This window comes from Lissotriton helveticus (genome assembly GCF_964261635.1).
Source record: "Lissotriton helveticus chromosome 1_1 unlocalized genomic scaffold, aLisHel1.1 SUPER_1_unloc_6, whole genome shotgun sequence".
Classification (NCBI taxonomy): Eukaryota; Metazoa; Chordata; class Amphibia; order Caudata; family Salamandridae; genus Lissotriton; species Lissotriton helveticus.
Window position 1 is genome coordinate 2,219,920 of NW_027611703.1, and position 27,012 is coordinate 2,246,931.

A 27,012-nucleotide genomic window follows, 5' to 3' on the forward strand; every position below is an offset into this window, starting at 1 on the left:
ACAGTTATACACACCTTACTTATTCAAACATATACTAACACATATTTACTCTCTTATACAATCCCTGATACAAGTTCACAATGATCCATACAGCCACTCACACATTCACTGGCTCTTATGCACAGTTATTTATATATGTCAACTCTCACATGTACTGTGTTTTACATATGTACTTACTTTGACATGTAGCACTGAGATATCCATTCACTCCCCAATACACTCATGCACACAGTCAACCGCCCATACAGCTGTTTCCACATGCACTTTTGAACCCATACATCTAGTGAATCAACTGCTCACACATCTATGCACAGAGTCATACACCTCCCAGCCACCTACACACACACTCAGTCTCCCAAACAAATATTTGGGCAACCAATCAATAACCCATATAGTTACTCATATAGCTACTGATCAACACATGCAGCAGTTTACAGAACAACAGACATAATGATGCACAAATTAACACAGTTTAGTCACTAACCCATGCACTCAGTGAGACACATTTAATCACTCATTCATACAGTCAGTCATGCACCTACTAAATCCTTCATCCAGACACTTATACATCCACTCATTCTTCAATATGTAAGACATATTTTAACTTTACAGAAACATACAGTCACTGGATGTTGTCATCAGTGATGTCATTTGAGATGTCATCAGTGATGTCATCAGTGATGTCACTGACCATGTCATGAATGATGTAATATGTGACATTATCAGCAGTGGATTGCAAATTTCAATGGTTTTGTGTGAGTAAAATAAGGTTTTGTAAATGCTAATTCCTAACTATATATGGTCTATAAACTATGGTTTTTTCAGTGAATTTCAATGGTTTTTTAATAGCAAATATCAAAAGCTGTAAAATGTATTCTTCTTTTAAAGGAAAAATATATTTTATATGTATTTAATATATTTTTTTTATATATATACATTCTTAGAGGGAACAAATTTATCAACTATCATGCTGAAGAAGAGTGTGGGGAAAAAAAAACAAAGAGGAGGACTAAGAGGAAAGAACAATCAGTTCAAAAATACAATTGCTTTAAAGCATGAAGTGCTTTTCCACACATTTACATTTAAATAACCCATATTAGAACATACAAAATATCTACAGAGGAGACGGTGTACATTGAATTTTAGACTCTTCATTGGTACCTAGATGTTGGTACTTACATCACCCACACAACACAACAGCTCTATTCAGAGCTACCCTACCTCAAAGCACTCTAAAATATTATTTTAATATTTCCCTTGGTTTTCCCCTTGTTACGCTTTCCAGAACGCTACCCGGTGCGCGGACCGGGCGCTAACCGTGCAAAAATTATTTTTTTTACATATATGGGCCTCCTCAGCCACCCTCAGAAAACCTAGGGGGTCAGGATATGTCTCCCGTGCTCCCTTATACCCATTCCCAACATTGTTTATCCTCCATCTTGTGACTAAATTCGTCCGAAACACAAGATGGCGGACTCCCGTTACGCTATCGGTGAGCTACCCGGTTCGCGTACCGGGTAGCGCTTCCACCGCGAAAAATCGAAAAAAAATGTATTATTTTTTTTTGCCCCGCAGGGCCCTTTAATAGCCCCCACATCAATCCTAGGGGGTCAGGAGGGGTCTACCATGCCCCCTTTCATTCATTTCCCCCTTCGTTTATTTCCACCTCTTGTCTCTCGATCCTACCGAGAGACAAGATGGCGGCCGCTCCGAACTGTTTAGAATGTTGACAGTCACCGTAGAGCCAATCCGCTTCTCCTCGCGAAGTTCCGTTACGCGTCTGGTACGCGAACCGGGGCGCTAACCGGGACGCTGTCACAGATATATATATTTTTTTGAACGTTAATTTCTCAAAATCCACTGGAGCACATATCTTGAGACCTAGCAAAGGCACATCGGGCAAACAGTCTCTACAATTTTGCCAAGTTTCATAGAAATCCCTTCAGCTGTTCGAGCTAAAAGTGAGTCCAACCGCCCTATGGAAAACTCAATGTTAAAAACACGTTTTGGGACCCCCCTTTTTTCTCGGCCCCCGCTGGACGAAACCCCCCGTCAGGGGACGCTCAGAAACAAAATGTGCCATTTTCCTGAAAATTTCAGCCAATTCCGTCCATCAACGCCAAAGTTATTCAACATAGAATTTTCAGAAATCCCTATTCAAAAAAATCCTAACTATATATATCTACTGGCGACCGCCAGTAGGTAATATATATATATATTGCAGGTGCCTCCTGGGATTTCACCTGCATTACGTGAGACAGACTCCTGCTGCCTGTTGCCCTGCTGCTTCGCCCGCTACTTTTCGCGACACCCGCTCCGCGGGCGCCGCTCATCTGATTCTCTGCCCCGTCCTCCCTGGTGTGAGCGGCTCCACAGTCGGTGGAGAGTAAGCGCGCTCCCAGGTTGAGGCCACAGGCGAGTGCACAGCGCGTGGAGCCTACCGGGGGACTGCGAGGACCAGCAGCCTCAGCTTCACACAGCTGGTGCCTCTTCCCCCGGCGGCCACGCCCCCAGCCTCCCTGCATAACATCGCCTGGGTTCATTGGCTGTGTGGGTGCCTCCTGGGATTTCACCTGCATTACGTGAGACAGACTCCTGCTGCCTGTTGCCCTGCTACTTCGCCCGCTACTTTTCGCGACACCCGCTCCGCGGGTGCCGCTCATCTGATTCTCTGCCCCGTCCTCCCTGGTGTGAGCGGCTCCACAGTCGGTGGAGAGTAAGCGCGCTCCCAGGTTGAGGCCACAGGCGAGTGCACAGCGCGTGGAGCCTACCGGGGGACTGCGAGGACCAGCAGCCTCAGCTTCACACAGCTGGTGCCTCTTCCCGCGGCGGCCACGCCCCCAGCCTCCCTGCATAACATCGCCTGGGTTCATTGGCTGTGTGGGTGCCTCCTGGGATTTCACCTGCATTTCGTGAGACAGACTCCTGCTGCCTGTTGCCCTGCTACTTCGCCCGCTACTTTTCGCAACACCCGCTCCGCGGGTGCCTCTCATCTGATTCTCTGCCCCGTCCTCCCTGGTGTGAGCGGCTCCACAGTCGGTGGAGAGTAAGCGCGCTCCCAGGTTGAGGCCACAGGCGAGTGCACAGCGCGTGGAGCCTACCGGGGGACTGCGAGGACCAGCAGCCTCAGCTTCACACAGCTGGTGCCTCTTCCCCCGGCGGCCACGCCCCCAGCCTCCCTGCATAACATCGCCTGGGTTCATTGGCTGTGTGGGTGCCTCCTGGGATTTCACCTGCATTACGTGAGACAGACTCCTGCTGCCTGTTGCCCTGTTACTTCGCCCGCTACTTTACGCGACACCCGCTCCGCGGGTGCCGCTCATCTGATTCTCTGCCCCGTCCTCCCTGGTGTGAGCGGCTCCACAGTCGGTGGAGAGTAAGCGCGCTCCCAGGTTGAGGCCACAGGCGAGTGCACAGCGCGTGGAGCCTACCGGGGGACTGCGAGGACCAGCAGCCTCAGCTTCACACAGCTGGTGCCTCTTCCCCCGGCGGCCACGCCCCCAGCCTCCCTGCATAACATAGCCTGGGTTCATTGGCTGTGTGGGTGCCTCCTGGGATTTCACCTGCATTACGTGAGACAGACTCCTGCTGCCTGTTGCCCTGCTACTTCGCCCGCTACTTTTCGCGACACCCGCTCCGCGGGTGCCGCTCATCTGATTCTCTGCCCCGTCCTCCCTGGTGTGAGCGGCTCCACAGTCGGTGGAGAGTAAGCGCGCTCCCAGGTTGAGGCCACAGGCGAGTGCACAGCGCGTGGAGCCTACCGGGGGACTGCGAGGACCAGCAGCCTCCGCTTCACACAGCTGGTGCCTCTTCCCCCGCGGCCACGCCCCCAACCTCCCTCTACTTTGCTGGCCCCAGCTCCACCGCGACGCGGGACGTGCGCGGGACGGAGCACGGGGCGAAGACCGGGCAAAGAGCGGGCCGTTTGAGGCCGTTCGAGAACGTGAGAGTCCGGTCCGGGCCCTTCCTCTAAGCTCTTGCGGTCTTCAAATTACAGGTACTTACCATCTCCCTGAAGTTAGCTACGATCCACCTTTACCAACAAGAAACCTTCGCATATCCCACCTACAGAAAATGAATACGCGAGCAAGTAAGCAAAAGAAATCCAAAAAAAAAACACTGGAATAGGCGAAAAACTGCTAGGACTAATGGATGACTTTATCTCTAAAGCAAATACATTCATTGACCAAAGTATAAGCCTGATTGAGGGCAGATTGCAATTGCAAGGCGATCCTCAATGGGACTAATAGCAACTGCAAGAACCCCAGATACACAGCCTGCGTCAATACAAACACTAGTGCCCTCAAACAGACTTAGTCTTCCAAATAACGTAGATCTTTCGGCCTCCCAACTTTCAGTATCATTTTCAGAAAATGAGCTAGAGAAAACTCCAGTTATGTTTCCTGATAACATCCCCGGAAGAAGTAAGGCAAGCCAGAGGGAGGAGGGAGGGAGCGATAAAGAAAAGGAAGGATAGGGAAAAACTAGATAACACCTCAAACACTAGAACGGGCGGCGACATAGAACTGACCGATACCATAAACCCGGAAGCATCATCCCATCACACTGCTGACCCATACAATAATGTGATATCGATCCACTGCTCACCACGCAACCTCCGCGATAACATCACCTCAGAATCCCCCCCACCAGTAACAACGAGCAAGGAAAGAGAATCATCAAGACTAATAAAGGAGATAGCTTCCCTCCTAGATTCCTTTATTCGCCCAATAGAGACCAGACTGCTTAATATAGAGGCTCAATTGATTAAAATTGCTAGTTGCCCCAAGACAATCCCTCTACAGGGACCGCCAAAAGAAGGGACAAACATCTCGGCCATACTGTCGACACATACAAAACCGGTAACCCCAGCTTGCCCACCGCCTAAACAGCAACTCACAGTAAAGGCCCCTATTCCACCAAAGGCTCCCCCTGCACAGAAACCCACGCCCAAGGTCCTTACTATTCCCCCGCAGACCAATATTACACTAAATACATCTAAAGTAAACACGCCAACCACAACTACACCGGCCCCCAAAACTCCTGCCACCAAAAAGCCAAACTCTCCAAATAACAAAGGAGCTTTGAAAGGGACCAATGATAACAGGCACCCTCTAAACATGCCACCTGAGGCATGTCCTTATGTGGTAGTGATGACGGGGGTGCCCGAATTAACGGGAGAGGTGAAGGAACCCAATTGGTCGCTAAAAAATAAAGTACAGTATTGGCTGAACACACATCGACCTGCTCCGCCAACCTGGAAAACAACAATAACATCAGTGTGTAGGACCCCTTGGGTGGGGCATAGGAAGAAAAGCATTCGAGGAGACTGTATAGTGATCACTTTCGAAGATTCGAGTATAGCTGACTATATCTGTTCTTGGGAACAAAACAATACAACTGGAGGGATCGCTACAAGATCCCTCTCTTATTTCTACCCAAAAAGATATTACAATAACTACACAACTGAATCCGAAAACATCTGGCGAAAAGCAATCCCCCAACCATGGGAATTAGATCTCGCTGGGCCTAAAATATCTCAGCGATATAGTGATCCGGACAATACTTGGTGGTCAATAAATCAGAATTATCAGCAACACGAGGGCCCGTGGCAAACGGTGGGACCACAAAATAGAGCTAGAAACTGGGATAAATGGGATAGACCGCTCTATCGACCATACAGATCCAATTATAGAGACATGCCATATGGGCAAAATTGGCAAGGTATACCGACTATGAACCGGTTTAACAGCCTGGAAATGGTCGATTGACCACGAGTTAAATCTCCGAATCCCATACATGCAACCGTGGTCACTTCAAATGACTCCTCTGCTCTATCAGAACCAAAAATGGCAGTTACAGAAAAGGAAATCTTTCAGCTCCTGGTGGTCTTCTGGAACATTGCAGGTCTCCGATCAAAAATAGAGGATGGTTCCGCCGCCAGATTTCTGGAGGATGCTAAAATTATATGCTTACAAGAGACATGGGTCACGATGCCCATACATCTTGTGGGATATAAGACATATTCATCTCCTGCCCTTCCAAGTAGTTCGGGCAGATCTAGGGGGGGGCTGGCAATCTATATAGCGAACACAATAACAGACCTGAGTGTAGTAGAGGTAGATCCTTCTCCAAACTTTCAGTTGCTCATTCTCACAACAGGGAAAAACATACCACTATATTAACCACTTCGCTGCTCAGCATATTCCCCTCCTGTGCTGAGAATTTGTAAATCCCATTATTCATGACGAGCTGGGCTCGTCATGAGCGTGCGAGGAGGCTACTTCATGACGAGCCCAGCTCGTCATGAGTGTGGAAGGGGTTAATCAACCTATACAATAATTTAGATGATGACACCTGCATAAATACCCTTCTTCTAATTCAAGAAAAAATCACTCATCATCGGCACTGTCATGAGAGAAAGGGCACCGTTCATATAATTTGGGGAGGGGATTTCAACCTACACCCCTGCATGAACAATCAGACCTGTGGAATGATGGACGAACATGAGAACCCTCTCGTCCACTTCCTCCATTCGCGAACGGGGTCAGCTATGAACGAGATCCTCTCAGAACTGGAACTTTTAATAATAAATCCTACTCAACCACAAGATAACCAATTAGAACCCACCTATCGAGGAAGAGGGCACGAGACCACAGTGGACTACATAATGATCACAGAAGGTCTAAGAGACCAAATCAGTAACGTTACAACTTTGGAAAACATTCTAAGTGACCACTCTGCTCTAAGTTTTAACCTACAGATGAAACAACCAAGATCCCTTATGGCAACAATAGCAAGCACCCTATCACAAAACAGGCTCGAATTAGGAAAAAACAACGGATACACTATAAAATGGGAAAAAGTGGACCCGAACAAGCTTACTAATACTTTGGTAAAGACCGCTTACAACAACATATTGATATGCCTGGATTCCCAATCAGATCCAAAGCTAATCTTGGAAAATTTCCAGTCGATATTAGAACAAGTAAAAACACTTCTGACCAGAGTACCCAAGCAAAACAAACCAAGTACCACAGGCTGGTTTAACCATGAATGTACTAAGGCACAGACCAACCTTAGAAAAGCACTTGGAAAACCAAACAGAGTCTCAATAGAGATCCAACAACTCCGACGAAACTATAACAACACTAGAAAGGCAAGGAAAAAGGAGCTGAACTGTCCTTGTGGAACGCTCTGCACAAAAGTGCACTATCTAAAGATAGTCAGTCATTTTGGAGAATTGTTAAGTCACCTTTCTTATCGGACTCTAATACCCCACAAATCGATGTGGCTATCGATGAGGAAACCTGGGTGAACCACTTTTCAAAAATATTTCAACTATCATCTTTGACTGAAGAATGTAACTTTAATCTTTCACCCGTAGCATTTCCAATACCCATTGACTTCGAACTACAAGACGTCGAAATGGCACTGTCAATGAGCAAGAGCGGCAAAGCTCCCGGCCCGACGGGGTCCCAGTGGATCTATTTAAACACCTTCCTGATCTCTGGGCACCAATACTCACAAGAGTTTGCACAGCTGCAGCGAATCTCGGTCTGCTGGAGTCATGGTCATGTTCCATCATGGTCCCTATCTTCAAAAAGGGGGACCGCCAGGATACGAAATGTTACCGTCCTATTTCCCTGCTTGACTCCCTGGGTAAAGTAGTCGGTAGAGTTGTCCTAGAACAACTTCAGCACTGGGCAAGAGACAAAGATATCCTTTCGGATCTCCAGTTTGGATTTAGGGAAGGTTTTGGAACAGTTGAACAGGCCCTGAATTTAAGCATGTTGGTTTCGAAATACATCCACGCAAAGCCAGGGACAATTTACATGGTTTACGAGGATTTGTCCTCTGCGTTTGACTGCGTGTCGCACGCGAAGCTCTGGTCATTGCTGAGTACAATGGGGGTGGATCCTCCCCTCCTGGACTTCTTGAGGGAGCTATATGGCGAAGCCTCAGCTAGAGTGAGATACGGGACAAAAGGAGAGCTAACGGCCCCGTTTAGGGTAGAGCGAGGAGTAAGGCAAGGATGCGTCCTGGCCCCCTTCCTCTTCTCTCTGTATACCAACGGCCTTGAGGAGATTATGTTGAGGGGGGGGGCAGGATCTCCCCAGACTGAAACATCGCCTGATCCCCGCTCTGCTCTATGCGGATGACGCAGTTATTCTAGAACGCACACCGATCGAGCTACAGAAATCCCTATCTAAGTATGCTGACTTCATGGGTGCTTTGGATTTACATATCAATGTAAAAAAAAACATTTGTTATGGTAGCGGGAGGAAAACGAAAAGTCACTAAGAACATTTATTTAAAAGACCAAAAAATTGAAAAGACATCGCAATACCCATACTTGGGCATCATGATTGATGACAGCTTAAACTGGAAACCAGCTGTCGAGGCCAGGAGACACCTTTTTAAACGCGCAATTCTAGCACTGATGAACTTCTCAAACAAACTTGGAAAAAGACCATCAGTAGAACTGCTACAGATCTATGCTGCAAAATGCCAAGCCATCGCCCTATATGGGGCAGGGATTTGGGGACACACAGCTACTGGATCACTGCAAAAAGAAGAAAACATCTTCATGAGATTCCTGTTGTCCACACCAAAAGGCACTTCCATCTATGCCTCGCACATGGAACTGGGAATCCCATACATAGAAGACCTAATAAAGATCCAGCCACTTCTACTTTGGAGGCGCATGTGGCTGTCGGATGAGAATCTTCTGACCAAAAACATCCTGCAGGACTCTATGGAACTGGATCATTCACACAAAATAGTGTGGCTCTCCTATATCAGAAATTTCTTCCACGATTTAGGATTACAAAAGTATTATTTTACTCCAGAAAAGCTAAATGAAATATCCAAGAAAGATCTGAAACAAATCGCGCTGAGCCACCTAGAGTCCTTGAGACTGTCTTTGCTGACGACCAAAAAATCTGCGATACATGCGAATATGATACAGCATTCACCGAAAATCCAGCTTTATCTGACATTGGAATTTTCAGCATATGAAAAAATGCTTTTAACAAGGTTCAGACTGAATCTTTTTTACAGACTAGTGACTTTTCCTGACAAAAACAATTGGAATTCTAACTTGGCCCCCTGTCCGTGTGACGATCTGTCCCAACAGTCTACTATCCACACAATCTTGTTTTGTAAATTTTTACAAACCCACCGAAAAATTTGGATAACCCCGCTACTAAAAAGATGGGGCTACAGACAATGTCGCCCGGCCATGCTAGCACTACAGTTGCTTGAATCTGAATGTGTCTGTTATCATGTACTGAATTTTTTAAAGAGTATTATGAGGCATAGGAGCAACCTTTGACTGTCTTACTATCTACACAATTTGTAAACAATCTGATCATACGTTTTAAACAAATTGTATGTAATATCTGCTTTTTAATACTTGTGTATTTTTGTATGTTTCGATAACTTTTATGGTTTTGCGCTGCTAAAAAACCGAATAAAGATTATTATTATTATTATATTATTATTATTATATATATATATATATTCACTGAAAAAACCATAGGTTATAGACCATATATAGTTAGGAATTAGCATTTAAAAAACCTTATTTTACTCACACAAAACCATTGAAATTCCATATATAGTTAGTTGCACTAACTATATATCGCGCACCCGCAATCCACTGCTGATGATGTCACATATTACATCATTCATGACATGGTCAGTGACATCACTGATGACATCACTGATGACATCTCAAATGACATCACTGATGACATCACTGATGACATCTCAAATGACATCACTGATGACTACATCCAGTGACTGTATAATTCTGTAAAGTTAAAATATGTCTTACATATTGAAGAATGAGTGGATGTATAAGTGTCTGGACGAAGGATTTAGTAGGTGCATGACTGAATGTATGAGTGAGTGATTAAATGTGTCTCACTGAGTGCATGGGTTAGTGACTAAACTGTCTTAATTTGTGCATCATTATGTCTGTTGTTCTGTAAACTGCTGCATGTGTTGATCAGTAGCTATATGAGTAACTATATGGGTTATTGATTGATTGCCCAAGTATTTGTATGGGAGACTGAGTGTGTGTGTGGCTAGCTGGGAGGTGTGTGACTCTGTGCAGATCAATCTGTACTTGTATCAATGATTGTATAAGAAAGTAAGTATGTGTTAGTACATGTTTGAAAATGTAAGGTGCTCTATGTTTAACTGTATAGACAAGAAAATGGAAGTCTCATTGATTCTTTACAGGACTGACTAGGTGTGTAAGTAACTCCATGGATGAGTGGCAGACTGTGAGTGTCTGTATAGGTGTATGAGTGCATATGATAGTGTTGTAAAGATGAGTGATTGTATGTATGAATGATTGTATGGGTGAATGAGTGAAGGTGTGTGTAGACGTAGCAATCAGTGAGTGCGTATGAAGTAACTAGTATTGGTGTGTCAATGGTTTCAAAAATTATACTCTTTTTAACACTGGGTGAAACAGAGGTTATATTAAAATGTGAGGAGATGCATTGTATTGTCACATGAATGATATCATCAGTGATGTGGTCATTGATGTCAAATGAGATGTCATCAGTGATGTCATCAGTGATGTCATTTGAGATGTCATCAGTGATGTCATCAGTGATGTCACTGACCATGTCATGAATGATGTAATATGTGACATCATCAGCAGTGGATTGCGGGTGCGCGATATATAGTTAGTGCAACTAACTATATATGGAATTTCAATGGTTTTGTGTGAGTAAAATAAGGTTTTTTAAATGCTAATTCCTAACTATATATGGTCTATAACCTATGGTTTTTTCAGTGAATTTTCAAGGTTTTGTAAATGCTAATTCCTAACTATATATGGTCTATAACCTATGGTTTTTTCAGTGAATTTCAATGGTTTTTTAATAGCAAATATCATAAGCTGTCGAATGTCAAGTACGTGGTAAGTAAAAACATTTTCGTGTTTATGCACACTGATCTGCTTTGAATGCTGCCCCCCACCCCTCATTTCTATTAGGAGTACTCTCTCTTTGCAGATAGTGAAGGGTAGTTAACGCAGCCCTTTGCCCCCTTTGTAATCCGTCGTGCCTGCTTCTCTCTCCATTTGATTGATTGTTCTCTTTGGTTCATTCTCTATTTACAAACAAGCAAAAAGTCAAAATACTCTGTTTAGTCTTTGCAGATAGCGAAAAACCGTGTAAAAAAACAAAAGGAATCGAGCAAAATCAGTAGGCCACTAATGGGATCTCTTTTTGACCTCGCTAAAATAGAAACATTAGGAACAACCTGTTGAAAATAGCAATGCGTATGTACATAAGCGGCGTTCATTTGTGTTCACAGTACCCCTTGTTGATTGTTTGAATCGAGCATTGAATTGTTCGAAGTTGGTTCTCTTAAGGATCTTCTCTGCCTGCAAACGAGGAAGAATAGGAATATTCTCTCTCCCTTTGCAGATAGTGAAGGGTAGGTAACGCAAGCCTTTAACACGTCGTACCTATTTCATTCCTCATTGATTGATTGATTGTCCGAACATTGACTGTTTGGGAATTAGTTCTTTTTGGAGGTATTCCCTGTTTGCAAATAAACGTAGGAAAATCTTTGCAAGTAGTGAAAGGGTACGTAATGCGGACCTTTCTCCCCCGTTGTAATCTGTCATGCCTATCTACTCCCCACTGATTGATGCACCTGTTTCACCCGGACCATTTACTAGACATACGTCATCTGGCCCGACCAGAGAGCACCCCTAGTGAAAAGGACATATGCAATAATAACGAAGTGATCACTGTATCCTGTTAACAGAAACTTTAGCATGAAACAACCTGGAAAGAAAAGAATAGGAAAACGAAAATCAGTAGGCCACTGATGAACATGAACTTTTATTAAACAACGAACAAAGAAACGATAACATAACGTAATGATAAAACCTATTAATGTCCTAGAAACAAGAAAACGTTAAAACATGCCAGTGGTGAGAGACCAGAAAAACAGTAAGAGAAACCAAATCACCCCTCGCTGTCCCACCGCCTGCCACGCCAAAAAAATCGATAGACTAGGGAAAATGCAAGTCAGTAGAACATCCGCCCCCACTCTGGAAACTTCCAAGGTGGGGCAGGGTTCCGGCTACGCCCAGCCGGGAGCAGCCCATATAAAGCAGGTCCTGCTGCCACGCCTCGGCCAGGAGATCCTAACGTAGGGTGTAGCCGGAGGAGAGGCCGAGACCAGCGGGACCCGGCCAGGGGATTGCCTTTACAACGCTGAACAGTTGCAGGGGGGGGGAATGTCTCCTCGACCCTCCCCTCTCTCTCCCAGTCCGGCCGCGGTGGCCCTTGAGAGTTGCAGGTAGTCCCGCCACATGCTCTTCCGGTCCGGCCACCAACGGTCGGGGGGCCGAGGCCGACGGGATCCGGCTGCAGCCGATAAACCAAGAAACCCGTTCATGGGGCCAGAGCCAGGGGCGTCCGGCCGACATCTACCGGAAGCCCGGCCCGAAGACAGACGGGACACTTCTTCTTTCTTGTATAATTGCTGCAACAACCCTGGGGGGGATGTCTTGCACATGCCTCCGACCCCCCCCCCCTCGTCCTCATCGCCTGGTCCGGCCATAACAAATCTCAAGCGAGACGCCGTGGGGTGCACTGGGAGGGAGAGACGGTGCGAACAGGCCTCTCCCGCCTCCCCAGTGGAGGCTTCCCAGCTGCACCCTCAGCGCTCCAGGCGCCCGGAAAAGAGTTCTTCCACTGTGGCCATGCTGCAACGTCTCGCCCGGCAGGGTGGAGCCCGTCCGCTCATTTGACCCCGCGATCGCCAGTAGCTACCGAACTCTCAAAATGGCGGTCGACCTGGCAAGAGCGGGCCCAGCATAAAGAAATGGCCCGGTCACTGGTTGACTCCACCACCGTAGTCCTCCACGACCTTGAAGATTCTAGAGGAGCCGCGGGAGTCTCCGACCCCCGATGGGGAATGACTGCCATGATCACCCGTGGAGTGACGAAACTGTATCCGCGGGACGTCGGCGCCAGCCTCACTTTCAATTACTAGAATCCTGCAGACCTCACTTCCGGTGAAAGCACAGTGTGACCCGGTAGGAAAAATTGTTGCACCCCCTCCCCTTTTTGACTGATAGTTCAAACCACCGATCCTTTCCTTTGCCCTTTTAACGGAACTTTGGACTGCCTCCCCCTCTTTTACATTTTCTAGAGAAAACAAAACATTAACCACTACATTAGCATAGCAGTTGACACCAGAACTGTTTTCAAATTGAAAACCAACAACATCTTCAACAGAATCCTTTTTGTTTCTGCTGTGACCCTGCTACAGCACAGGCATTGTCCCCAGCAGTAATTCTGCAATGCCGGTAAGAATAGCTGTGGTGCCTACTGGACTCACTCACCCCCGCGGCGCCCCACGCCGTTATTTGCTGGGCGGCAACTTGCTAGACATCACTTTCGTGCCATCTAGATTGCAGCGCGTTCTGCTGCCTTGGAACTATTCGCACAACAGACCGCTACTGACAAGAATATTTCATTATTGGTGCTGTCAATTTCAATAAATCTATTGGATAATTCAAAAGAAATTGCCACGGTCTCTTCGTTGTTTAAATGTTTTTACTGTTTTTGTTTTGTTGTATATATTTATATGTTATTAAAGTTTTATATTCCTACTACTTTGTTGGAGTGCTATATATTTTTAATGTGACACATAATTGTAAAAACTTTGATGTACAAAGAGTCATTCCTGGAATCTTCCGCTTCAGGCTCGGTCCCCTCCCCAATCACAATACAGGATAGTTTTCAGATAGTAGGAACACGTGTGGTGTGACGGATCTCATCGGGTGTGGGCCTTGATCTACTATAACTCCTTTGAAGAGGGGTGATTCTTTACAGCTGGGGCCATAAACTACATCTGCAGGGCTAGCTGATAGCCTGGACAATCGGACACAGAGGAAGAGGAGTGTCAGAGGGTGCGGTAGTGAATAGGGCGAAAGGGAGGTGTCGGGCGGGCACAGAGTGTGATTCTCAGGGAAGAGCAGCGCAGAAGGGGGGAGGTTTATTGCCCATGCATAAGACAGAGAGCGGGGGTGACCAGTGCCTGGGGAAGATGCTTGCGAGGGTGAGGAGCCATGCTACGAATCGACAGCGTGCAGAGAGTGGGTCTGGTCAAGACATCTAAAATGGCTGCCGTGCACGACAAAAGTGTGGCATTTCAAAAAAGGCAAGATGGCGCAGACAATGTTTTTCAACACTTCCTCATTTCCTTCGAATCGAACGTTAACAGACGTTGGGGCATATTACCAAAGTTAAGCGATATTTATCGCTAACGATGCTTACCAACGAATGTTTTACCGCTAAGCATCGTCAGAAATTATCGAAGATAAACCTTGCTATTATCAAGGTTTATCACAAATGCGATAATAAACGGCCGCAATGCATGAATATCGCTAAAAACTCAGCGATATTCATACATTACCGAGCTAATGCTCTTAGCCATGTTATCCACCTCCCATTGGATAACATGGCTAAGAACTGCTCAGGGCAGGTGTTACTTTTTGGAGATATTCGCGCTTAGCGCGAATATCTCCAAAAGTTGGTAATAGGAGATAGATATCTTGCATGTTGTAATGCAAGTTATTGTGGTATATGGAACTCATACCATAATCTCTCAGGAAAGCAGAAACTGATCCTTTTGGGACCGCCTAAAAAGGCCTAGGGGGTGAGGAGTACTCTACTTTGCCCCCTTTTCACGTTCCGAACTATTTTATTTTACTCTCTTCTGTAATTACACAAAATAGCAGCGATAAGATGCATCGGAGACACACAGTGAGAGAAAGGAGGCCGGAGATGAAGAAGAGATGTCAAATACACATTGGAGATAATATAGTGGCAGAAGGGAAGTAAATATGAGTAAACTTACCATGTAACATAAAAATGTTGCACTCTATACTATAAGTCTCATTTTATACTACAATCACTTCGCTACAACCTCATAAATTAAAAATAAAAATGAATAATGTCTCAAACAATTTTTGATTTCTAAATATAAATTTATTCTTCAGAATTTTCTAAATTTGAAAGAACTAGTAACATGTCCTCATCAGCAATGTCCTCATGAAAAGTCTGCAATAATGATTCTTGTAACTCTATGGTCTCCAAACACTCGATAAATTCGCCATCAAGAGATTGATCAAAAAAATCATTCAAGTCATCTCCTCCTTCTGACAATATTTCATTATTGGTGCTGTCAATTTCAATCAATGTAGTGGAATCATTCAAGTCATCTCCTCGTGACAATATTTCATTATTGGTGCTCTCAATTTCAATCAATGTAGTGGAATCATTCAAGTCATCTCCTCCTTGTGACAATATTTCATTCTTGGTGCTGTCCATTTCAATCAATCTAATGGAATCATACAAGTCATGTCCTCCTTGTGACAATATTTCATTATTGGTGCTCTCAATTTCAATCAATGTAGTGGACAATTCAAAAGAAATTGCCACGGTCTCTTCATTGTGAGCTATTTTATTTTGAAATTGCTTGCTGTAAATTGCAGAAAAAAATAATCACTTTCATTTATCGTTTTTAGTAATACATAATATAAAACTAACTTTATCAAGTATTTAGTATAACAGAAGGACTGCAAATAAATAACAGAAAACATTTTTCAAATTATCTTCAAGTGTACAACATAGTTCCCCTTACAAATTAACAACTCACCTTTTTAAAAGTAGGAAAAGTGTTAGTACTGTGTAAATCAAACACCAGAAATTCACCACCAAAAATTCCTCACAAATGTACCTCAGACAGTAGTATCACAAAATGGCTGTGGTTTCCTCTCATTTGACATATATACATAACCAATTAACTTTCATCACACACAAATACAAAACCAAAGTAACATTTTAATTGGTTCTAAATTTCAACACTTTCAAATGTGTTTTCCCCATGCAATTTTCCATAGGACATTTACATACGTCTACAGCCTGAATGGCTGAACGGAATTACACCAAACTTGGCAAAATGGTACATCAAACCTAAGAGGTCAGGAAGGATCTACTATGCCCCCTTATGGTCATTTCCCCCTTCGCTTTGGCCTCCTCTTGTCTCTCAATCCTACCGAGAGACAAGATGGCGGCCGCTACGGACTGTTTGGAATGTTGACAGACGCCGGAGAACCAATCAGCTTCGCAAAGCTCCGTAACGCGAAAAGTACGCGAAGCGGAGCGCTGTTACAGATATATATCTTTTTTTGAACGTTAATTTCTCAAAATCCACTGGAGCACATATATTGAGACCTAGCAAAGGCACATCGGGCTACCAGTCCCTAATATTTTACCAAGTTTCGTGCAAATCCATTCAGCCGTTCGATTATTATTATTATTATTTTTTTTTTGCCCCGCGGGGCCCTTTTAAAACCTCCACATCAAACCTAGGGGGTCAGCGAGGATCTACTATTCCCCCTTATGGTCATTTGCCCCTTCGCTTTCGCCTCCTCTTGTCTCTCGATCCTACCGAGAGACAAGATGGCGGCCGCTACGGACTGTTTGGAATGTTGACAGACGCCGGAGAACCAATCAGCTTCGCTTCACAAAGCTCCGTTGCGCGAAAAGTACGCGTCCTGGGACGCTGCCCGGTCCGCTGTTACAGATATATATCTTTTTTTAAACGTTAATTTCTCAAAATCCACTGGAGCACATATATTGAGACCTACAAAAGGCACATCGGGCTACCAGTCCCTACAATTTTGCCAAATTTCGTGCAAATCCATTCAGCCGTTCGGGCTAAAAGTGAGGCCAACCGCCCTATGGAAAACTCAATGTTAAAAACACGTTTTGGGACCCCCCTTTTTTCTCGGCCCCCCCTTGACGAACCCCCCCCAAATTTTCAAGGGCTGCTCAGAAACAAAATGTGCCATTTTCCTGAAAATTTCAGCCAATTCCGTCCACAAACGCCAAAGTTATTAGACATAGAATTTTCAAAAATCCCATAGAGAAAAAATCCTAACTATATATACCTACTGGCGACCGCCAGTAGGTAATAACATTTCTATGGCAAAATGAAACCCCTCATTTTGTTCCTTTTCAAATTAAATGTATTAAGTGTTACCACTTTATTCCAATCAAGATGACTTCAGGTGTGCCATACTTTTGTCATAAGTAAGACTGTTAGCGTTCTAGTTGTTCTGTAGAACACTCTGGGACATTCTGCCATTGGGCTATAGTTGGGCTACATCTGGCTGATATTTGGGCTACATTTGGGCTCTTTTGTCTCTGGTGGCCATCTTGGGAGACTGCATATCAGAATTCTTTTTATGAAATATAAGAGGATTTGAGAAGTCACTCAAAATGTGCCCTAATTTTTCTTTTTTCAGCACTAATCATAATTTCTATGGCAAAATGAACCCCCTCATTTTGTTCCTTTGCAAATTAAATGTTTTAAGTGTAAACACTTTATTTCAATCAAGATGACTTCAGGTGTGCCATACTTTTGGTATAAGTAAGACTGTTAGTGCTCTAGTTGTTCTTTAGAACACTCTGGGACATTCTGTCACTGGGCTATAGTTGGGCTACATCTGGCTGATATTTGGGCTACATTTGGTTTTTTTTGTCTCTGGTGGCCATCTTTGGGCTACATTGGGCTACATTTGGGCTCTAACATATATATAGCCCAATATATATTTTTCAAAGTTAATTTTCGTAAAAACCACTGGAGCTTATATCTTGAGACATAGCAAAGGCACACCGGGCTACCAGTCCCTACAATTTTGCCAAGTTTTGTGGAAATCCATTCAGCCGTTCGAGCTAAAAGTGAGTCCAACCGCCCTATGGAAAACTCAATGTTAAAAACATGTTTTGGGACCCCCCTTTTTTCTCGGCCCCCGCTTGACGAAACCCCCCCCCCCCCCCCAAACGCTCAGAAACAAAATGTGCCATTTTCCTGAAAATTTCAGCCAATTCCGTCCATCAACGCCAAAGTTATTCAACATAGAATTTTCAGAAATCCCTATTCAAAAAAATCCTAACTATATATACCTACTGGCGACTGCCCGTAGGTAATGTATATATATATATATATATATATATTGTTTGATATTAAACTTGATATTCAAGGATTGTTTTGGTGGTACATTTGATGACTGGTGTATATTAGTGTGTGACGGTGTAAGAGGTGATGAACAATAGAGGTAATAGAATCTAGTTTTCCAAGAGAATTTATTTGTGAGGATTAAGTCTTACATGGAATCCTGTCTCTTGGATCAACAGGGCCTCTTTCTATTACATTGACGTAAAGTAGTTCTAATCCGCCTGTTCCTTGACTAGATATGGTCAGAGTCTCAGATCTCTAGTGTTACACTATGTTGAAGATACTCAGATTACCTGTCTATCCTATTCCAGACTCTCTGATACTATAAAGGACTCCCTTGCTGCATACGCTTATGTTTCCTGCCGTTATTGTGATGCTCTGTCTTGCATGGTCCATTCACTAGAAAATGCTCCATTTTGTATTTTTGTTAACCTGTGTGAGAATAGGAAGCATTCCCTGGATAAGAAAGGAGGCATTGTGTTGCTATGTATTTAACATTGTAGCGTGTCGTAGGGAGAGGGTCTCACTCAATGAACAAGGAACCTTCTCTGGTGTCTTGGTTGCTATTTTAGTCCGCACTCCTCGATAGAAGGGGATCATTGAAGGATCGTATGCCCTTACTCTGTCTACTACATCTTCACATTGAAAGTGTAATCTAGAATTTTATTAGCGCTTTTGTCTTTATGAACAATTACATGCCAATAAATTTTCGTGATGGACTCTGCATTAAGCTTATCCAGTGTGTTTTTATTTTTAAATCTTTTTCTTATAGATGAAACAAATGCAATAATGATCGAAAAAGGTGAAGGCAGTAAACATTACTTGTTTAGGAAGTGATGGAAAAACAATATGCCTCGAGATCACTTCCCATGAAGGCTAATGCCGTGCCAAAGTCTTTTTCTACAGCTGAAAACCCGTACTGTCAAATGAGGTCTGCACTTGGCACTTAGGAATCAGCTGATGTAAATAGAAGACATAACACACTGAACAAACTGAGCAAGTCTGATGAGATGCGTATTATGAAGGAAGAACTAACCTAGTATAGGAAAGAAAACAAATAAGAGAAACCGTGTGAATATGTAGAAGATGACAACACAATGTGGCAAAACATATAGAACAAATGGAGATCTAGAACTATATCAGAAAATCCACACAGGGGAGAAACCATATCAATGTGCACAGTGTGGCAAGGCATTTAAAACTAATGGACAGCTAAAACTTCATCAGAAAATCCACACTGGGGAGAAACCATATCAATGTACAGAGTGTGGCAAAGCATTTATAAGAAAGTGGCACCTAAATCAACATCGCAAAATCCACACTGGGGAGAAACCGTATGAATGTACAGAATGCAACAAAGCATTTATAAGAAATCTAGAGCTAAAACGACATCAGAAAATCCACACTGGGGAGAAACCATATCAATGTGCACAGTGTGCCAAAGCATTCATAACTAATCCTGAGATAACACAACATCAGAAAATCCATACTGGGGAGAAACCATATCAATGTACAGAGTGTGACAAAGCATTCATAAGAAATGGAGGACTAAAACGACATATAAAAATCCATACTGAGGAGAAACCATATCAATGTTCACAGTGTGGCAAAGCATTCATAAGAAATGGAGGACTAAAACGACACAAAAAAATCCATACTGGGGAGAAACCATATCAATGTACAGAGTGTGGCAAAGCATTTATAACCAATGGAGAACAGAAGCAACATCACAAAATCCATGCTGGGGAGAAACCATATCAATGTACAGAGTGTGACAAAGCATTTATAAGAAAGTGGCAGCTAAATCAACACCTGAAAATCCACACTCGGGAGAAACCGTATGAATGTACAGAATGCAACAAAGCATTTATAAGAAATCTAGAGCTAAAACGACATCAGAAAATCCACACTGGGGAGAAACCATATCAATGTGTACAGTGTGGCAAAGCATTCATAACTAATCCTGAGCTAACACAACATCAGAAAATCCATACTGGGGAGAAACCATATCAATGTACAGAGTGTGACAAAGCATTCATAAGAAATGGAGCGCTAAAACGACATATAAAAATCCATACTGAGGAGAAACCATATCAATGTTCACAGTGTGGCAAAGCATTCATAAGAAATGGAGGGCTAAAGCGACACAAAAAAATCCATACTGGGGAGAAACCATATCAATGTTCAGACTGTGGCAAAGCATTTATAACCAATGGAGAACAGAAGCAACATCAGAAAATCCATGCTGGGGAGAAACCATATCAATGTACAGAGTGTGACAAAGCATTTATAAGAAAGTGGCAGCTAAATCAACATCTGAAAATCCACACTCGGGAGAAACCGTATGAATGTACAGAATGCAACAAAGCATTTATAAGAAATCTAGAGCTAAAACGACATCAGAAAATCCACACTGGGGAGAAGCCATATCAATGTGCACAGTGTGGCAAAGCATTCATAACTAATCCTGAGCTAATACAACATCAGAAAATCCATACTGGGGAGAAACCATATCAATGTACAGAGTGTGACAAAGCATTCATAACAATTGGAGAGCTAAAACGACATATAAAAATGCATACTGAGGAGAAACCATATCAATGTTCACAGTGTGGCAAAGCATTCATAACTAATCCTGAGCTAACACAACATCAGAAAATCCATACTGGGGAGAAACCATATCAATGTACAGAGTGTGACAAAGCATTCATAAGAAATGGAGGACTAAAACGACATAAAAAAATCCATACTGGGGAGAAAGCATATCAATGTACAGAGTGTGGCAAAGCATTCATAAGAAATGAAGGGCTAAAACGACATGAAAAAATCCATACTGGGGAGAAACCATATCAATGTACAGAGTGTGACAAAGCGTTTATAAGAAAGTGGCATCTAAATCAACATCAGAAAATCCACACTGGGGATAAACCATATGAATGTACAGAATGCAACAAAGCATTTATAAGAAATCAAGAGCTAAAACGACATCAGAAAATCCACACTGGGGAGAAACCATATCAATGTGCACAGTGTGGCAAGGCATTTATAACTAATGGAGAGCTAAAAGTACATCAGAAAATCCACACTAGGGACAAACCATATAAATGTACAGAGTGTGACAAAGCATTTATAAGAAAGTGGCAGCTAAAAGAACATCAGAAAATCCATACTGGGGAGAAACCATATCAATGTACAGAGTGTGACAAAGCATTCATAACAAATGGAGAGCTAAAAGGACATCAGAAAATCCATACTGGGTAGAAACCATATCAATCTACAGAGTGTGGCAAAGCGTTTATAACCAATGGAGAACAGAAGCAACATCAGAAAATCCATGCTGGGGAAAAACCGTATGAATGTACAGAGTGTCACAAAGCAAGTGGCAACTAAATCGACATCAGAAAATCCATACTGGGGAGAAACCAGATCAATGTACAGAGTCTGGCAAACATTAAGTACAAATGGAAAGCTAAAACGACATCAGAAAATCCATACTGAGGAGAAATCATATCAATGTGCAGAGTGTGACAAAGCATTAAGTACAAATGGAGTGTTAAAACAACATAAAGGCGACATTGGGGAGAAACAATATCAATGTACAGAGTGAGGCAATGCATTGTTAATAAATGGAGATCTGAAGCGACATCAGAAAATCTATTTGGGAAAAACCGAATGAATGTACGGAGTGTGACAAAGCATTTTTAACAAATAGAGAGCTAAAAACAACATCCAAAAGTCCACACTGGAGAGAAACCATATCAATGTACAGAATGTGACATGGGATTTGTTAGAAAGCAAAATTTTATTTAACATCGGAAAGTTCACACAGGCGAGAAACCATATCAATGTATTGACTTTCACAAAACATTCATGACAAATGGCGATCTAAAATGACATTAGAAAATCCACATGGAGAGAAATGCTATGTACATACAGAATGTGATGGAGTCTTAAATAGGAAGAATAAGCTAGTACAGCATCAACAGATTTACACTAGGGAGTAACCATGTTAATGCACAGAATGCAACAAGGGATTTGCTACAAAACAACATTTGATATGACTTTAGAATGCTCACATTGAAGAGAAACTATATAAATGTTTTGAACGTGAGAGTGCATTCATAAGAAATGGAGAGCTAACACAATATTAAACGTCACCACTTAAGACTACACTGAATGTGACAAGGCATTTATTAGCAAGGGAGAGTTGAAACAACATCAGAAAGTCTCTGGGAAAATCTGTATGAATGAACAAAATGCAACAGTGTTCTTAATGACGTAACCGTATGAATGTACAGAAAGTGACAAGGCATTTATTAGAAGGACACGGCCAATATAACATCAGAAGTTCCACATAGAAGTAAAACCATATGCATGCACTTACCACTTACTGAGACAAGGCATTGTTTAAAAAACCCACACCTGCTCACAGTGTTATGTTTCATACAGATACCCCAATATAGGGTCAGGGAATTACCGAACCTTTTACCTATATCTTCCCTGCCATTACACTACATAACGGTTCTTGGTAGTGACATTATACCTAGTTACGGTACTGCTTACAGGACGTGGGTTTTTTTTCGGAAAAACTAGCCTCATCCATTATGCATGAGGATTCTTGGAATCTCAGCAAGACTACCATCTCCTGCATAATAACTATGTATAAGGGTTATTCCTTCCGTCATCCTAGTCCGACATGACACAGCAAGGTAGATCCCCTGAGGGTACCACTTTGGGCATATAAACACCATATTTTTCCTGAGGCAGGGGGAGGCAAAGAAGGACTTTCATACTGACACATTGACGCGAGACGCTGAGGTTCCTGCAGGCAGACACTCCAGATCGCAGTGGTGTGACATCCCTCGCAGTGTGTCCATCTTCAGACCAAGACAGGGTCACACAGTCTCTCATTTCAGGTAATGGGGTTGGCTCTATCCTAGGGGGATTCTTGGCTCTACACCTACATAAATTTTAGGTACACGTAGGTACATCAAGATAGTGTTGCATTGTAGGAGTAGGAATTTATTACTGTCATGTATTTTATATTATGGTCTGTATTCATTGTTGTAGCACAATGGTAGGAATCTACCATCCTTTTACTCTTTTGGTGCTTATAATCATTTAGATCTATTTGTCTTATGGTTGTTTCAGCACACCTATTTTACAGCAGAATGACGCTGGTTCAATAAATGCTTATTGAAAAAGGTCCCTACTGTTTATTCTGTGCATTACTCTGAAACAAAAGTGAGCACGAGTAACTGAGCGAAAAGTACTGCACTGTTTCCACGATCCCTGATGGGACAGAGTTGTTATGTTCAATAGTTGCTAAAAACTATTCTCTCTTTGGTAAGAAGGGTTTATAGTGGCACTGTGAGCTAGCTGGTATACAGGTTAACGTACCCGGTGGGGGTGTCTGGAATATGCTGGACACCAATCCCACAGTGTATGTTGTCTGAACGTGCAGATCCTATATATGTTTATAGGAACTACACGACAACAGCTATAGGGGGATGAAGTAACTGAGCACAATGTGGAACAAAGGAACATAAACAGTGGCAGTCATCAAAGGTGCCAAAGGATTAGTCAAGAAAAGGTTCCAGGACAACTTGCCCCTTTCCTACAGAGGTGACAATATGCAATCTCCAGATAGCAGCAAATGGACAGAAAGCAACAGCTACATTTCTTTACCTACACCCAGTCTGCTGTAGTTTTAAGGGCTATGCTGGCTACCTCGTGATAAGACCTGGTGCTGCCTATTTACTCAGTTATGAGATTCGCTCTGCAAGGACTTCTAGGGCTCATATCCACAGTTTTGGGCACATTGGTGCAGTTTGTTATCTAGGATGTTATGTTCATGCTGTATATCATTGGCATTTTGTTTCTTTCATTAAACAATACTACCCAGGAGTGGCAAGTGGAGTTTTGGGGTCAGATGGAAGTCAGATGCTACTGGCCTTAGGTATTTGCAGCCCCGAAGTATGTGTGTATCCGGTTTATGGTTTCATGTGGGACAGGAGGTGCCACCATTTGTACAGACATTGCAGGACAGTTTGCTGAACAACCTGCGAATAACAGGCCTCTGCTTAGAGCAGTGATTACGATCTACTATATCACATGTTGGCAACAATTGTATTATTTCTCCTTTTGCACCGTGTATTTTTTTTAACATACTGATCTGTAATAAAATAAATATTTGCTGAAAGTACCAACTGCAATCCTAGATGGTTGAACACGGTAAACTATCTTATACTATACAGTGTATAGAGTTAATCACCTTTCTAAAGCGCTCCAATGTCCTTTCAGACTATGTCGGCTTAATAGAAAAAAAACAAGTAAATAAATCTGTTTGCCTGAATAGGGAAAGACAAAGCTGGTCTTCTCTCTCCTCTAGCCTTGTACCACAAGTATACATTCTCTGGCCAGCCTTGGAGGGGAGGGAGGGGGTTAATGAGGAGAATCAAACAGATGATTTATATTTAGAAACCATGGAGAGGGATCAGAAATGTTAGCAATGTGTACCCCACCTTTCAGTCTCATAAAATGTGAGCCCCTGGTTTGTGGAAAAGTAAATTTTGCCATGTTCTGTGTCCCTACGTGTTCCCCATCTTATGTTATATGTGCATGATTAATATGCATATGTATTCCCTTATGATCGATTAAAGACGCAATTCTAGTTGTGTCCAACTCTAGTATGCCAGTTTCCAGTTCTCGTGATAGCTACGAGTATTAGGCCTATGTAAAGTTATGTTGCCACGTTTCACAGTGTGCACGTTAATTCATTGAAAAGTCCCCGTTTCTAGGCCACAAAAGCGCCCGGACACCAGATTCAGCTCCTGTCTCCTGAACCCTCGCTGAGGAGCGATACAGCCCCCACCTGCATCCATGACCCTTCACTTACTTCCTGCCTCACAGTGCCCGGCTCGGCCTGGCTCTGCCTGCCAGTCTGCCAAGAGTATGTTATGATTCTAGTTATCAGTCCAGCCCTCCTTCTCTGCATTCCTAAGCTACTGAATCGCATCAATAGTTTCAGTCATCGTCTAGCCTTTACGTCTCCATGTAAGAGAAATACTGTATTAATGGTCATTTAATATTCCTCAACCCGCACTACATGTAGAATAATGCATGCACCAGTCTTAGAGTCTGTTAGCCTTTGCCCTGATAGCTTTTGAATTCTATCAACATGTTCTCTAAACATCAGATACTAGATAGTGTTTAGGTACATGTCGCTCTGACTCTCCAGACTTTCGTCTCCTCTTCTAGCACAGAAGTCATAGCCCCCAGTTCTCCTAGTGACACGTCATTGCCAGTTTGCGCGCACCACTAGGTCAGAGGTCCCGGCTCCTCAGGTAGCCCCCTCCATGTTTCCGCCCCATTCATGACACTTCTGTTACGTTTGCATCACATGTCTATGTATACGCCCTGTTCACACCTCTTGTTACACCTACTTTCTGCCTTATCTTTCGCGACTGCTACAAGCCCCGCCTACTGCTACGCCTACTGTACTGAATACTATGTATTTTGTTTAACTATATATACTTGTGCACTGTTATTAAAAGTTAGCTGTTGTCCCGATCCTGCCCCCGGCAGCTGCCATCCTATCCCCGTGCAGGTTGTCCTGTTCCTATCCTTTATGCTATATTAAAACCTGCAAACTCCAGCTACCTCGAATCTTGACTCTTATTTATTGAGCTATCTGTTATTGTATATCTAGTCAAAAATAGAACAGGTATTTAATTATTTATTTACCACATAATGGCGCCCGAATAGGGACTTGCCCTTTCCCCACGCGCCGGAGAAGCCACGCAAGCCCCCTGAACCTCTGCAGCCGTGACGGAACCATACCGTGCACGTGCAGATATTTCTGCTTCAAGTATCCCTCAGGCCCACGGAGGAGACGGAGGTTGCGGTCCATCATCCAGACGAGGCGGTGGAGGAACGCGGCGAGTCCCGACCAGAGCCCAAGCCTAGAGTCCAAGGTCCGAGGTATCCGGAGGCCCACCCGTAACTGAAGTCCGAAGTTCGTAGTCCGTCGTCGTAGCAGTCCAGTCCAGTCCGAGGCCTACCGTTCTTGCTGCCCGGTGAGTACCGTTGCTGGGGTAGTATCTAGACAGGGTCAATTAATTTGTCTCTGGTCCGTGGGTTTGGGTACGCAAATCCAACACGAAGTGTCCACCTAGGTGGATGCGGGTCCTGACGTGTCTCTTTATGGGACCGGTATGTTTCGTACTGTTTCAGCAGTGCATCTAGTAATTCTAGTAAGTTCTGTTCTCGAGAAAATCATGTGTTTCTGTTTTCAAGTATTCCAGGTAATGTTTCTGTCCGAACTGTTATTTTAATGTTATTTCATGTGTTTTCAATGTCGTGGTATGAGTGATCAGTCTCAAGTCATTATTGTGTTCATTGTGTATTGTACTGTGTCCAGATCCCAGTTTACGTCATGCCTCTGTTCTCAAAATTGCGTCAGCTAAGAACTAGAAAAGGTCTGCTCGAAGAAGCAGTTCCTGTCCCGCCTAGGGACAGTCCAGGTCATTTTATGTATCATAAGCATGGTATAAGTGCCATATTATATCTGGACTTATGGGTCGAGTACACTAAGGAATTAGAAGAGAAATATAGATGGCCTGTATCAGGCACATGGGATGCCGAGTGCATCATGCGAGTAGAAGAAGCATTATGGAAAAAGAAAGCCAGACAGTCACAGAAAGATGCCATCGAGTTATGGCGCAAAGAATCTCATAAAAGAACCGAAAAAGAAATCAGAAAGTCAGAATTAAGTAGAGAATCCTCAGAAAGAGCCCAAGAAAAGGAATTAATCGAAATAGGTGAACGAGTTAAAACCGAACAGTCAGACAGACAGAGGAATGCCCTTATTAAGGGTATGTATCCTCTTCTTGCCGAGGGCTTGCCAAAAGCAACCCCGGAGGCATCCAGTAA

The 27,012-nt window shown here is 43.4% G+C and overlaps 1 protein-coding gene across 1 annotated transcript in view; it reads left to right on the forward strand.

Moving 5' to 3' along the window:
- The window catches only part of LOC144806298 (uncharacterized), a 104,058-nt gene extending 80,772 nt beyond the window's left edge, over positions 1–23,286 (forward strand). The window contains exon 3 of the mRNA XM_078672690.1: positions 18,851–23,286. Within this exon, the coding sequence (XP_078528816.1) occupies positions 19,165–21,339 (2,175 nt within the window). The 5' untranslated portion in view covers positions 18,851–19,164 and the 3' untranslated portion in view covers positions 21,340–23,286. The remainder of the gene's footprint in view (positions 1–18,850) is intronic.
- The last annotated feature ends 3,726 nt before the right edge of the window (positions 23,287–27,012 follow it).